Source organism: Phoca vitulina, unplaced genomic scaffold (genome assembly GCF_004348235.1).
Source record: "Phoca vitulina isolate PV1807 unplaced genomic scaffold, GSC_HSeal_1.0 scaffold2, whole genome shotgun sequence".
NCBI classification, from domain to species: domain Eukaryota; kingdom Metazoa; phylum Chordata; class Mammalia; order Carnivora; family Phocidae; genus Phoca; species Phoca vitulina.
The window spans coordinates 6,109,196-6,123,907 of NW_022589705.1; the positions used below are offsets into that span (position 1 = coordinate 6,109,196).

The 14,712-nt window shown below is 31.4% G+C and overlaps 1 protein-coding gene across 1 annotated transcript in view; it reads right to left on the minus strand.

Moving 5' to 3' along the window:
- The window catches only part of SYCP1 (synaptonemal complex protein 1), a 144,515-nt gene that overhangs the window by 59,508 nt on the left and 70,295 nt on the right, over nt 1-14,712 (minus strand). The window contains exons 16-20 of the mRNA XM_032415677.1: nt 10,698-10,802; nt 9,620-9,723; nt 8,357-8,474; nt 7,466-7,536; nt 4,871-4,952 (exon numbers count right to left, since the gene is read on the minus strand). Of these exons, the coding sequence (XP_032271568.1) occupies nt 4,871-4,952; nt 7,466-7,536; nt 8,357-8,474; nt 9,620-9,723; nt 10,698-10,802 (480 nt within the window). The remainder of the gene's footprint in view (nt 1-4,870; nt 4,953-7,465; nt 7,537-8,356; nt 8,475-9,619; nt 9,724-10,697; nt 10,803-14,712) is intronic.

Here is a 14,712-nt window from a genome sequence, read left to right on the forward strand (position 1 = left end):
AAAATGTGATACTCTATCTCCTCCTAACTACATTCTAACTCTTCTTTCAGAAATAACACCTAAACCACTTTCTTATATCTTACTTTGAGAGACTATTTCACCTGAGTACACTGGCATGATTGGACTAAGAGGCATTAATCTAAGAAATAATTGGAGTACCATAAAAGCAGCACAGATTTCTAAACAGTCCTAAAACATTACAGATATGTAAGTTGCACTAATTTCCATCAAAATAGAAAGAAACTCCAATGGAAAAAAATTTAATCTCTCAGCACAAAATACTCTGCTAAATATTTTTATTGCAAAACCCACATGCAGTCATAATTGACTATTATTCTAAAACATGAGTAATACATGGCACAGCTGTTTAATATCTCATTTTTAATATGCCCAACCCCTAAATGGTCTACTTCAGAAAACTCAAAAGAAAACAAAGGAAGAAAAGCTACAGAAAGATGAGAAACATTTTGGTGATTTTCATGCCAATTTTACTGGTATAAATACATTAGCGGGTGCAACTATTTGTGTATACAATTTTTACTTATTTTAAAAATCAAGGATTTCCAATTTGGGCAGAAAAGCCACCTGTATACTCTGAACAACCTTCCTGATAAAGATAATTTAAAAGGAAATGGCTACAAAATAAGGAATCTGCTTACTTGAAATTACAACTTTAAAGTGATAACAGTAGGTTTGGGGGTAGCACCAAAACCAGCTAAGGACATCTGCTGAAACTACCTAGTGTAAGGGAGATAGATAAAACTTAGAGCTCACTAAAGGTGAGGAATTCAATAAGACAATGCTGCATAAAGCCACAAACTCAAAAGACTATTCCATGAAAATGTAAAAAATAAAATCTGCCACACAGAAGGGTCACAAGAAAACTTGGCTTGACGCTAGCACTGAGCGAAAGGTATCAAAATCTTCCCTGAAAATTTGTAGCCATGAGATAGCCTTACATGAGTTTATAGTCTGAATTCATGCTATCTCTATAATTTGGAAAAACCTAAAATGGAGAATTTAATTTAAAATGGCTCCTGGTAAATAGTGCTCCCAAGAAAATCTTTTTGGGAAGATAGAAACTTTGACATAAGCCTCAAAGAAGTCCCATAGATAAAATTCCAAAGAATCATAAAAAAAAAAAAAAAAAAAAGAATTAAGAATCAATGAGTAAACACCAGCAGAAAGAACAAAAAGCAGAATCAGACCTGAAAAGACTTCAGATATTGGTATTCCTATAAAGCCATCTTTAGAACTAGCGTTACTACAATCCAAAAGTAAGTGTATATCTTACTAAAATAATGACATCAAAACTATCAACTTTGAATGTAATTTGACTGCCCATCTTACTCTCCTCTCTTTCTGAATAAGCTAATGAAAATTAAAATAATTTGTCACACCTTTTAAATTTAAATAATCTCCAAATTTAGGGCTAATGAAGATAAATGTATTTGGTAGAATTCCCAAAATTCTTTTTTTTTTTTAAGATTTTATTTATTTGACAGAGAGAGACATAGCGAGAGAGGGAACACAAACAGGGGAATGGTAGAGGGAGAAGCAGGCTTCCTATGGAGCAGGGAGCCCAATGTGGGGCTTGATCCCAGGACCCCGGGATCATGACCTGAGCCGAAGGCAGACGCTTAACAACTTAGCCACCCAGGCGCCCCAAATTCCCAAAATTCTTGAAAAGGCTTTAAACTACCAGGTTTTTTTTTTTCCAATCACAGTTCATCTCGATGTAATATAATTCACAGGCATAGAAACAAAGAATTTTATTCACCACAATTCTAGGCAGAATAAAATGATGTTATCAGAGGTCAGAACTTCAGAGATGAACTATACTTTTCCAGACTACTTACTATATAGAAGATCAAGTTTAGGATAAATGTGTGGAGACAGGAGAAGTGAATTGGGATGGACAGCCAGGCAGTAAAAACACTTCACAACTTCACATAAAGAGAGCAGAAAATTTTCTGTAGCTCCTTTGATTATATGAGTGAGAGAAATGTCTAACAATAATCTTTTAAAAGCATCTTGCCACTCTAAAGATATCTGCAACAAATATAGCTGCTAAGAGTGTAAAATGTGGGGAAAGGGAAGAGATAACTAAAGAGGAGTTTAATGAAACTTTGCTCTTTGAAGCACTGTACAAAACTCCTGAACCCAGAGCTTCTTCAAAGAAACCTGCAGTAAAAATCCAAAATTATTCCTTAAAGCCTTCAAAGAGAATTGAAATCTCTTTAGGACCAGTGTAAAGGCTGGTCCTAAAGAACCTAGTCATACTGTTGTTACGAAGTCTCTTTTCTCAAAAATGCTTTTTTCCATTTGATAATACCTTGTTTTCTAAGATCTTCATTTGTTTCTCTTTTTTTAAAACTTCACATTCAATGCTGCGAGCCTAAAAAACATTATTTGTCATCATATTTAAAATGTTAACAGAATTTCTATTTTCTTCTATGCATATCTTTCAGAAATGGAATCATAAAACTTAGTCTTATATTTCTACAAAAATATACATACTCCCAGTTTATTGCAGTATCTTTTTAAAAAAGAAATTGTCTTTAATGTTTTTGTGTTAATGCTCATCAGTCTTATTTTAACCTTAGCCCAATATCACTTTGTAATATTTTATCAACTTTCCCAGTTTACCTTGAATTTTTTACAGTTGTCTTGTCAAATGTTTATAATCTTCTAAATATGTCTTTCACAAACACGTTAATCTGAACCTCAGAACAACCCAATGATAAAGAAAGGGCAGGTATTATTATCTCCATTTTAGAGATGAGAAAATAGGCTCAGAGAAAGCATGTATGAAATATAAATGTCTGAACTAAGGTAGTGGATTGGGGGGAAAAGTGTAATGAATTTCAATGTCAGGCAAATTTCTGAGAACTACTTGCAAATTGGATTCTTTCTGGGAAACTGTTTCAATAAGTAAATTGAAATCCAACCACGGAAAAAGCTTAAATATTCCAACTTGTCTTGCATTTTGGGCTTTTTTCCTTAACTCATCACTAATATCTTGTACATTGGTAAAATATATTTAAATTCTTGGTAAAGGATTTTTATTTTACATTAAACACCAAATTCATGTTTTTTTCCCATCACAAAAGGATTAGTGTCTTGAAGCAGCCTCTGATGCAAATTTTAAAATAGTAAATTACATAGCAAGTCTTCAGGAGATTAAATTCCTTTTTCTGGTTGAACTTAATTAATATGAAACTGAACGAAAAAAATAGCTTTTTGAGAGAAAAAAATGTGGTATAGTCTAAAGAATGTTAGAAGACCAGCACTACTACTAAGAGTTATGTAGCCTTTCAAGGCTTTTTTACCCTTTGGAGGCCCAATTTCTTAATTCATAAAATGAGAACAAAAATAACTTGTGGTTAACTAAGAGAACATATATAAAGAACTAGAATGTTCTTGGTACACTGTAAGCCCTTAAAAATATTAGCTCATCTCATCCTTAAAATCTTAGTTGTAAAATAGTCTTACAACTTTCTAAAAATAAATATGACACTTCTCAGGTCAAAACTCTTCAATAATGTCAAATTCCTAAATATAGTTTATGAGGCCTTAAATAATCTGCCCTCATCTCTCCCAACCTTCATTTCCCCTATCCTTCAACTCTCCATGCTCATCTCTCTACCCTCATCTTTTCCTACTCCATCCACTATTACTACTATCTTAAACTCCACCTTTCATCCAAGATGAAGTTTCCATAGTTGTTTAAATATGACACTCTCTCATACTCTGTATATAGTCTATGTGTGTGCTTATAATTTATAATACTCTTCTCCCTGATATATTTGTGTCTACCCCTCTGCCTTCCACTAATTCCTATTAATCTTAGGTTTCAAACCGAATGTCACTTCTTCCAGGAGGCTTGTCCTGACTCAACTTTTGATTAGATACTCCTTGTATAGGCTCCAGTAGCAATTATATAGAGGAGTTATTTTAGTCTGGCCACCATTCTTTCCTGAGAAGACTCTGTTAGTGTAAATCCCATAATAATCCTGCTAAATCCATGTAGTTTGATGGAAGATGATCTGTCTAGGAATAGGTAGGTACACAGCTCAGGCTTCACCAAATTACTCTACCCCTTAACCACAATGATTGACTCAGGAATAAGTAAGTAAACTAAACTAGGCCAAAGTCCTCTCCAAGATTTTTTTTCAGAGCTTTCAAGACACTTTTTTAAAGCCTTCCAACTAATTCCAGTATCTTTCACATCTCCCCATTCCATTCTTAAAAATTAAAAATGTGACTTCCCTAATTAAAAAAAATTTAATTGGATCACATATTATCCACCAGAACAAATGAAATCCAAATTGGGCACCCAGAACAGTGCCTGGCACAGGTAGGTAGCTAATAATATGTGCTGAGTGAGTGAAAAAACACAGTCAAGGCCTTCACAATCTAGCTTGATCTATCTATTTTGGCAAATCTTTTCCCCACTATGTATATTGTATACTATCATCAGGTCACATACTATTCTACTTTTGTGACATTCTTCCCTAAAAACCTTCCTATCTCAATTTGTTGAAATCATATCCACCAAAGCACAACACAAACGTATCAATTTATCAGTATGTTCTTTACTACTAAAACATGAACACTTTTAGCCTAAAAATGTAAATCAACATTAAGTATTGAGCATTTGTGAAAGAAATTTGGAATTAGGCTACTATTTCTTCTAGATATAAACCATGTAAGCAAAATAACCCAACTTTGCCTATGGTTTTAAGGTCAACAGCCTACAACAGTCCCTATATTGATAGCATACTTCACTTTATTTTTTTTTAGACATGTGGTGTTGATTTTATGATTTGAAATTCTGTTATACAATTTATTATTAAATATAACATACATTTTCTTCACTCTTGTCCAATTTACATTTAACTTCATCTTCTTTCTGTTTTAGTTCTTCTCTCACAGATTGCAGTTCATTCCTTAAAGGAAATGGAAGAGTGACATTGTAAAAAAATTTAAAATTTTTGTTTTACTCCTTTTCTGGGATTTCTTAAAATGGTTGTCTATTATATTTTTTTTGTTGGTTTAAATTTTCATTTTGTTTGGTAATTTTTCATGCATTAATGTCAACAGGCACACTTCCTCTCCTACATTTAAATTACTTTATAATTTAATTTGAAACTATCTAGATCCTCTATCCATAAAAAAAGAAATATTTATTTCTTATTTAAGCCAAGATTTTACTTTACTCTTTTCTTAAAGAAGTCATAATTAGTCATCATTCTAAGATGTAGTCATAATTTTATACAAATAAATTAGGGACATAAATACAAGTGATTTTAATGAATAACTACTTGACTGAAATATTTACATAGACAAATATCCTTACATAGAGAGAGAGTATCTCTGGAAACACAAGAAACAGTGATAACTCTGGGGAAGGAAACTAGATAGCAGGAAGACAAAGGGTAGATAGTTTCCTTTCCCTGTGTTCCCCTTTGTTGCTTTGAATTTTGTGCCATATGCATATGTTATCCTTTCAAAATTTTTTAAATTAAAAAAAAATCTGCCTGTTGCACATAATGCAATGGTATTTTTGTCTCAGATCCTTGAAGCTATTTTTAATTATAGTCTCCCTGGTTAGCACTAATATGTTGCTGGGTTTAGCCTGTATGCACAGAATATTATTCAATCATGTGGAATAACTGGTCTTATAAAAACTGAATCCAGGATATTTGCTCTTTAACTGAGTATTAAATTTTTAATTGGCATACTCTTACTTTTCCTATATATTTATATTTAGAGTTCTATAAGTCTATAGAATAGGTAGATGTACAAAAAGATATTATCTAAATAATCTGAATTCTCTTAAATAAAAAGCAGTCTTTCCCTAAAATAGGTCTTCACTTTTTATCCTCAAAATGTACAGTGCCTTAGTCACAGAGATTCAATCTAAAGATAACAGCTACTTCTCAAGGAGAAAATTGAGCAACAACAACAAAAGCAATCATTAGAAATACAATAAAAGTTGACTTTCCAAACCTAGAAAATAACAGTTATATGGCCAGGAACTATACGCAGCACTTTATTCACATTACCCCATATAACTCAATCCTAACCTAAATGCTAACCAAGTATAAAAAAACCAAAACTTAATACTTCAGACTATAAGAACAAGAGCGCCCCAAAATTTGGAAATCATCTAAATTGCTAATGGATTAAAAGGAAACAAAATACAAAAACATGTTACTTAGGAAACAAACACTATCAAAACCCAACTCATAGATCCATAGCTCTGTTAAGAAGTACACTGCTATCTTGAAATGTTTTTATTATTTAAAAAGAGAAAGAAAAACTAAATATCAATATATCAATTTGAAAAAAAACTAAAAAAAAGATTAATATTTGATTTCAAGCAGGCAAAAAATTTCTAAGTAGAAAGGCAATAGGAAAAATTACCCCCCCCCCCCGCAAAAAAAGACAACTAGGTCTAATACAAAATCAAAAAACTTATGCACGACAAAAAATTACCCAAAGTGAAAGGAAAACAAGTTGGGGGAAATATGTACTGTAAATAAAACAAGATAAAGGATTACTATATTTTTTAAAGTTTAAATAAATCAGTAAAAAAACAATTAAGACCTCAAAATATTAATGGGGAACAGATATAAGCAATTTTAGAAATAAGAAATTCGAGCAAGCAAGCATAAAAAAATTCCAAAGCTTATCCAAAGAATGAAAATTACAAATCATAAGAACAAAGAGTTGTTTTTATCTATTATATTATCAAAAATTAATGATAATACCCAAAACAAATTAAAAGATTTTGGAACCATCATTTTCATGCAACAGTGGTTGTACTATATGGTTTACAACCATTATAACCTATTAGAAACCATTTGATTATCAAAAGTCATTGAAACAATTATTCCAGTAGCTCAGTAAATTTTACTCCTTGAAACGTAGTCTATCAAATTCAAAATAAGGGAAAAAATCTGTATGCGCCAAGATGTTGACTACAGTACTATTTATGATAGTGGAAAACTAGAAAATGTAAATATCTAAAAACAAAAAGGACTAAATACTGTTATACCCACTTGACTGGTTTATAGGCATTAAAATAGATGATTGTGAAAACACCTAGAAACATGGACAATGTTTAAAAATAATATTTTTTATTATTTATATATAATATAATATTTTTAAAAATTTCTCATCTAAATTTCCTTGTATATAATTATTTTCTTAAATATTAAATATAAGAAAGTTCAGGATGCTTTAAAATTAATCTCTAAGTCTAATCTCACTATTTCAACACTAAGAACAAACATTACAATTTTATTTTTAAGCAGAATTCCAACACAGTAATTCTAATTTTTTACTCTATACCATATTCAACATTAAGTATCTAAATTAACTATAACAAATTAACAGAAAAGAAATACTAAAATCTCTTGCCAGACTTAAAAAAAAGCCAACTCATTAGTCTTGCCTTAACTGTGTTTCCGTTTCTTCTAGTTTTTCTATTTTTTTCAACATCCTTTCTTCTTCCTTTTTGCTATTCTAAGGAAATAATCAATGTTGTTTATATTAATTACTTTGTTTCACCAAAAATAAAATTGGAACTATTATTTAAAACCTTTATCTGCCAGCATAAAATTCATTTAGTTATATATAAAATAAGACAATGGGCTATTTACCTTGCATAGCTCCACACTATTTTTCCAGCCTTATTTTAATTATTCCCCTAACAATCTCTATATAGCAGCTAAAAAAAACAAGTCTTACTTGCTGTTTCCCAGTAATAATTTAAGACTTCTATCCTCTGTTCATATTGTTGTGGCTTCAAGGAATGCTTTTCCATTCACTGTTATCTACTGAATTCATAGTTATTTATCTTTTAAGGCCAAAATCAATGCTATACTCTCTCTGAAGCCTTCTCTTCCACCAAGGCAGAAGCAATCTTGTCAATTCCGATTACACTTGGTCTCCAAACAACACATGTAACATAGTATTTTGTTTAAGTTATTTGAGCATTTAGTTTTTCTATTGAGCCATAAGAACTTAAAGAGGAAGATATTTTATTCACCATTGTATCCTCCACATTCTTACATGATTTACTTAATAAATACTTGTTGAGTAAATACTTCATAAAAATCTTGATGCTTAAAATTAAATTAACTTTATCAATGGGTAGTCTCTATATTCTGTTGCCCATTATCACCATCAAAATCAATATGCATATTTTTCTTCTGAAACAAAGTATCAGCTCTAACATAATCAGATTTGTAAAAGTGAAAGAATTTTGGAAAGTAATCTATTCTAATACCCTAATTTTACAGGTTAGAAAACTAAGTCACTGGTACTTTCTTTATCAACTCACATCAATATCTTCTTGCTGTTTCTTGATTTCTAGGGCCGTATCACTTGTTTCTTGTGCTAGTTCTTTGTTCTCCAGTGAAAGCCTGTTGCAGCTTGCATTTAGTTCAGTAGTCTTAAGCCTATTTTTTAAAAACATGTCAGACCTAAATATTTACCTATTAAATTATATGATGTGGAATTTAATTCAAGATAATCTCAGGGTAAAGAGAGAAAGGGCTGGGAGTATAAATAAGATTGGCCATTAGTTAATAATTTCTGAAGCTGAGTGATAGATATATGCTGTTTCATTACATTATTTCCTCTAGAAGTCTTTGTACATGTTTAAAATTTTCTGTAAGTTTTTCAAGAGGTCCTATTTCCTTGAATATTCCCTACACACCTCATGCCCCATATTTTTCCACAGATTTTAAAGTGTATATTATTTTCTTCATATAATTTTTGTCTATAGTATACTGTCTCTTAGAAACTATTCCAAATTTCTGGTGATTTGATTAAAGTAAAGTAGTACTTCAGGCATGAACTATTTTTAACAAAATATTTTCATTAAAATAAATAAAACTCAGTTTAACTTCTGTGCACAACACTTGAACTGCTCTAACAAGGTCTCAAATGTTCTACACTGGAAGAGAGATTACTGCTATTATTGGTTGCAATCAGGATCAATTTTAAATGAAAGAAGGGGACTGTGTGGCTCTATGGAATGATTTCAGCAGCACCTATTATCTTCTACTTACCAGTACTGGAAATTCATTAAAGAGTAAATTAAAAAAAGAAAGGTTGAAAAAGCGAACATACCAAGGATAACATAAATTTATACTAAAGTATAAATAACTAACCAGTCCATTTATTAAAAGGAATTTTGGTTAATAGATGAATTTTACCCATAATTCAATGACCTGTATGTATTTTGGTCACTTCAACAAAACAAATCTATGAAATAATTCAACAAAATACCAAAATAACTAGGTAGAACTGCAAATGATTACTTTTATCAGGAACTAAATATCTCTAAGAAAAGTAATATAGTGATCTTCTAAAGAAGTTTTCAACTTTGTGATGTATCCTTTTTATGCTAATGATATATACATATCATTGCTAATTTAATTAACAATGAAATTAATAAATTATTTTGATCTCTAATCAGGAATAAAACACAACTTTAACCCCATTCAAATAAATATTGAATATAACTTACTAATTTATTATTAACTATCAGAAAGCTTAGAAATTGAATACATAAGTTATTTGTAGATAGAAAACTTACTTCTCATTTTCAAGCTCAGTTTTCAGCTCTTTAACCTGTTTGGAATAATGCTGTTCGCTTGTCACAATGGCAGTTAACTGTATTTCCAAATCATGTATTTTTCCCTGGAAAATGTGTATAATCACAGCAAACTTTTTTTTACAATTTTCTTACTTAAAAGTATGGCCACTTTGTAATCAAGTCATATATTTGGCAATATTTTGGTAAGAAATGTCAAATTTTAAAATTTAATAGATTTAATGCCAGAACCATTATAATTTTAGAACAAGGAGCAATGACAAATGTAATTTAAGTGAATTCCATCTTGATATTCTAAAGCTCAATGAGTAAAATTATATTTACATATCATAAAATATTTTCATCAATTTTACTCTACCAGGTAATTAATCTCAACTAAAATGTTATGTTAAGAAAAATATATTAATTAATGAAATCAGGTAGAATCTTAAAAACTAAGCTGTTCTGGGGGCACCTGGCTGACTCAGTTAAGCATCTGACTTCAGCTCAGTTCATGATCTCGGGGTCCTGAGATCGAGCCCCACATCCAGCTCCATGCTCAGCAGGGAGTCTGCTTGTCCCTCTCCCTTTCCCTATGCTCCTCCCCCTGCTCGTACTCACTCTCTCAAATAAAATCTTAAAAAAAAAAACTAAGCTGTTCTTACATTATAAAAAATGGTTACAATGTAATGCTATTATGTACTGAAAAAATACATTTTTAAAATAAAAATATATTCTAAAATTATAGTATGAGCACTATAAAATTATTATAAATGAAGAATTTAATAAAAGTGAAATTTTAAATGTATAAAGAAATACTGAAGACATAAAAAATGTGATTGTTATACATACTATTGATATCTTAATGTTGACCTTTCTCTACCACATTATAATATGAAGATTCTCTAAATTTGTTTCAAATCTATCATTAGTATATTAAACATAGCAGGAACACTTCCTTTGAAAGGAATTTTGAGAAGAAATCCTTCACAAAGCTAATAGCTATACCACAATCTATTCTGTAAATCTGTACTCTACTAACAAGATGTTGGAAAGAAAAATGTATCTTTTTTAAACAAACCTCTCTGGTTTGGAGAAGACCAGTTAGTTCTTGTTCTGTTTCTTTTAATTCTTCAGCAATCTTCTCAAATTGTTTCTTTTCATCTAAAAGTTTTTGGTTTTCTGCCTATTTAAGAACATTAACAAATCATGATAGCCAAAGTACACACATATTCATAATAATCAAACTGTCTAACTAGAACAAAGAGAATTATGAGTTTCTCTCTGGCTAAATTAAAAAAAAAAGAGAGAAAACAAGTCATAATTAAGTACATTCTAAAGCTACATATGATGACAGAAGATTCAATGGACAGAGCCCTGAAATTTTTCATTGGAAAAAAAAAATCATACAGGTCATTGAATTCAAACCTTATCTTATACATAAATCACTCCAATTTATTAGCATTTATTAGTCACTCACTATTCCATCAATCCTGTTTGTCCTTATATTGTACTAAAATGTGCTTCCCTGTAACTTTCATGCAGTGGTCATTGTTCTGCTTTCCTTAGTCACATAAAAGTCTAACTCCTTTTTTACATGATAGCTAACAAATATTTGAAGAGAGTCATTAACACTCCCTAACTTTTCTCTTAACTATTCTAAAATCTCTAATTCTTATTATCATTCTTCCGATGAAATGGTTTTGCTTTATTCCCTCAGGACGGACTCACTTTGTCAATACACAATTTTAAGTAAGGTATCAAGAATTAAATTCAATGTTCTAGACAACCAAGTTGAACAACCCACAGTCAACAGGCCAAAACCAGCCACTGCTTGTTTTTAATAAAGTTTTACTGTAATACAGCCAATATGTTTATGTATTGTATATTCCCATTTTACCTTATAACAACAAAGCTGAATAGCTACAACAGAGATCAATATAGCCCACAAAGCCTAAAAATTTGCTACTGGCTGTTTAGATAAAAATTTTGTCAACCTCCGCTTCAGATGAGTCCCATACAATAAGACTTTCTGCAATGATAGGACATATGATAGTAACTGAGCACTTCAAATGTGGCTATTGGAGCTGAGGAACTGACTTTTAAATTTGGTCTACTTTAATTAATTTAAATTTAAATGCCACATTTGGACAGTAGCTACCATACAGAATAGCATAGCTCTAGAAACTAAGGAAGACTAAGTATAAAATAACCACTGTTTCTTTAGTTATGGGTACTTAATTACTATTAATTCCTCCTTGGAATTTTATATATATATATATATATATATATATATATATATATATATATATATATATATATACATTCAATTTTTATGTTGTTTACTCAAGCATGAGATCACAACAATTTCATTAAAGACTTGGCAATAAATGTCCTATATTAATAATAAAAAACTACTAATTGACACCAAACCCTGCCTCCCTGAATGCTGGAGGTGCATTTCCACTAGGGCAAGTCCACCTGAGAATCAGCTCAACAGGCCCCTCCCCCAGAAGACCAGCACAAACAACTCACTCACACCAAGTTTATAGATCATAGAGGGCTGCAAAGCTTCAGCTCTTAGGGAAAACAGTATATAGCACTCTTTGTATTTTTATTCTTTAGTATTTTATTATTTTTTCAGTTATTTACTTATTTTTTCAAATCTTTTCTTTATTCATTTTTAATTTTCTTATATATACTTTGTATTTTTTGTTTCTTTTAATTGTATTTTAGTGTGTGTGTGTGTGTGTGTTTCTTATTTTGGGATCTAGTTTTTATTTTTATTTATTTTTAACAAGCAGACCAAAACAAACCCAGGATCTAGTTTTTTTTGGGTTTTTTTGTTGTTTTTATCATTGTTTTTGTTGTCTTTTTCTCTTTCTTTCTTGCTTTCTTTTCTTTTCTGAACAAAATGATGACACAGAGAAATTCACCCCAAAAGAAAGAACAGGAAGTAGTACTCACAGCCAGGGATTTAATCAATACAGATAAGTGAGATGTCTGAACTAGAATTTAAAAGAACAATTATAAAGATATTAGCTGGGCTTGAAAAAAGCATAGAAGACACTAGGAAATCTCTTACTGTAGAGATAAAAACCAAAATCTAGTCAGGCCAAAATTAAAAATGCTATAATCGAGATGCAGTCCCAAGTGGATGACATGAAAACCAGGATGAATGAATCAGAAGAGTGAATCAGTGATAGAGAAGATAAAATTATGGAAAATAATGAAACTGAAAAGAAGAGGAAAGAAAACTATTAGATCACAAAGGTAGACTTAGGGAATTCAGCAATTCCATAAAGTGAAATAATATCCGTAATATAGGAGGTCCCAGAAGAAGCAGAGTGGGGAAAAAGGGGCAAAAGGTTTATTTAAACAAATTATACCTGAGAACTTCCCTAATCTGGGGAAGGAAACAGGCATTCAAGTCCAAAAAGCACAGAGAACTACCCTCAAAAATCAACAAAAATAGGTCAACACCTCAACATATTACAGTGAAACTTGCAAATTACAAAGATAAAGAGAAAATCCTGAAAGCGTCTCAGGACAAGAGGTCCTCAACCTACAAGGGAAGACACAAACAGCTGGCAGCATACCTGTCCACAGAGTCCTGGCAGGCCAGAAAGAACTGGCAGGTTATATTCAATGTGCTAAATGGGAAAAATATGCAGCAAGAATACTTTACCCAGCAAGGCTGTCATTCAGAATAGAAGGAGAGAGAAAGTTTCCAAGACAAACAAAAACTAAAGGAATTCGTGAACACTAAACCAGCCCTGCAAGAAATATCAAAGGGGACCCTTTGAGCAGAAAGAGAAACCAAAAGTAACAACCACCAGAAAGGAACAGAGACAATCTATAGGAACAGCAACTTTACAGGTAATACAATGGCACTAAATTCATATCTTTCAATAATTACTCTCAATGTAAATGGACTAAATGCTCCAAACAAAAGATATAGGGTACAGAATGGATTAAAAAAAAGACCCATCAATATGTTGCTTACAAGAGACTCATTTTAGACTCAAAGACACCTCCAGATTGAAAATGAGGGGGTGGAGAACCATTTATCACGCTAATGGACATCAAACGAAAGCTGGAGTACCCATCCTTATATCAGACGAACTAGATTTTAAACCAAAGACTGTAATAAGAGCTGAAGAAAGACACTATATCATAATAAAGGGGTCTGACAAGAAGACCTAACAATTATAAATATTTATGCCCCCAACTTGGAAGCAGACAAATATATAAATCAATTAATAACAAATTTAAGAAACTCATTAATAATAACAATAATAGTAGAGGACTTTAACACTTCACTTACAACTGTGGACAGATCATCTAAGCCAAAGATCAACATGGAAACAAGAGCTTTGAAAGACACACTGGACCAGATGGACTTAACAGATATATTCAGAGCAATTAATCCTAAAGCTGAATACACATTCTTTTCAAGTGCACATGGAACATTCTCCAGAACAGATCACATACTAGGTCATAAATCAGGACTCAACTGGTACAAAAAGATTGAGATCATACCACGGGTATTTTCAGACCACAGTGCTATGAAACTTGAAGTGAACTGCAAGAAAAAATTTGGAAGAACCACAAATACAAGAAGGTTAAAAAACATCCTACTAAAGAATGAATGGGTCAACGAGGATATTAAAGAAGAATTAAAAAACACATGGAAGCAAATGAAAATGAAAACATGACAGTTCAAAACTTCTGGAATGCAGCAAAGGTGGTCCTAAGAGGGAAGTACAGGCCTTCCTCAAGAAGCAAGAAAAGTCTCAAATACACAACCTAACCTTACACCTAAAGGAGCTGGAAAAATAACAGCAAATAAAGCTTAAATCCAGCAGGAGAAGAGAAATAATAAAGATTAGAGCAGAAATAAATGACATAGAAATAAAAAAAAACCACAGAACAAATCAACATAAGTAGGACCTGGTTCTTTGAAAGAATTAACAAGTTTGATAAACCCCTGGCCAGACTTATCAAAAAGAAAAGAGAAAGGACCCAAATTTAAAAAAATCACCAATGAAAGAGGAGAGATCACAACCAACACCACAGAAATACAAACCATTATA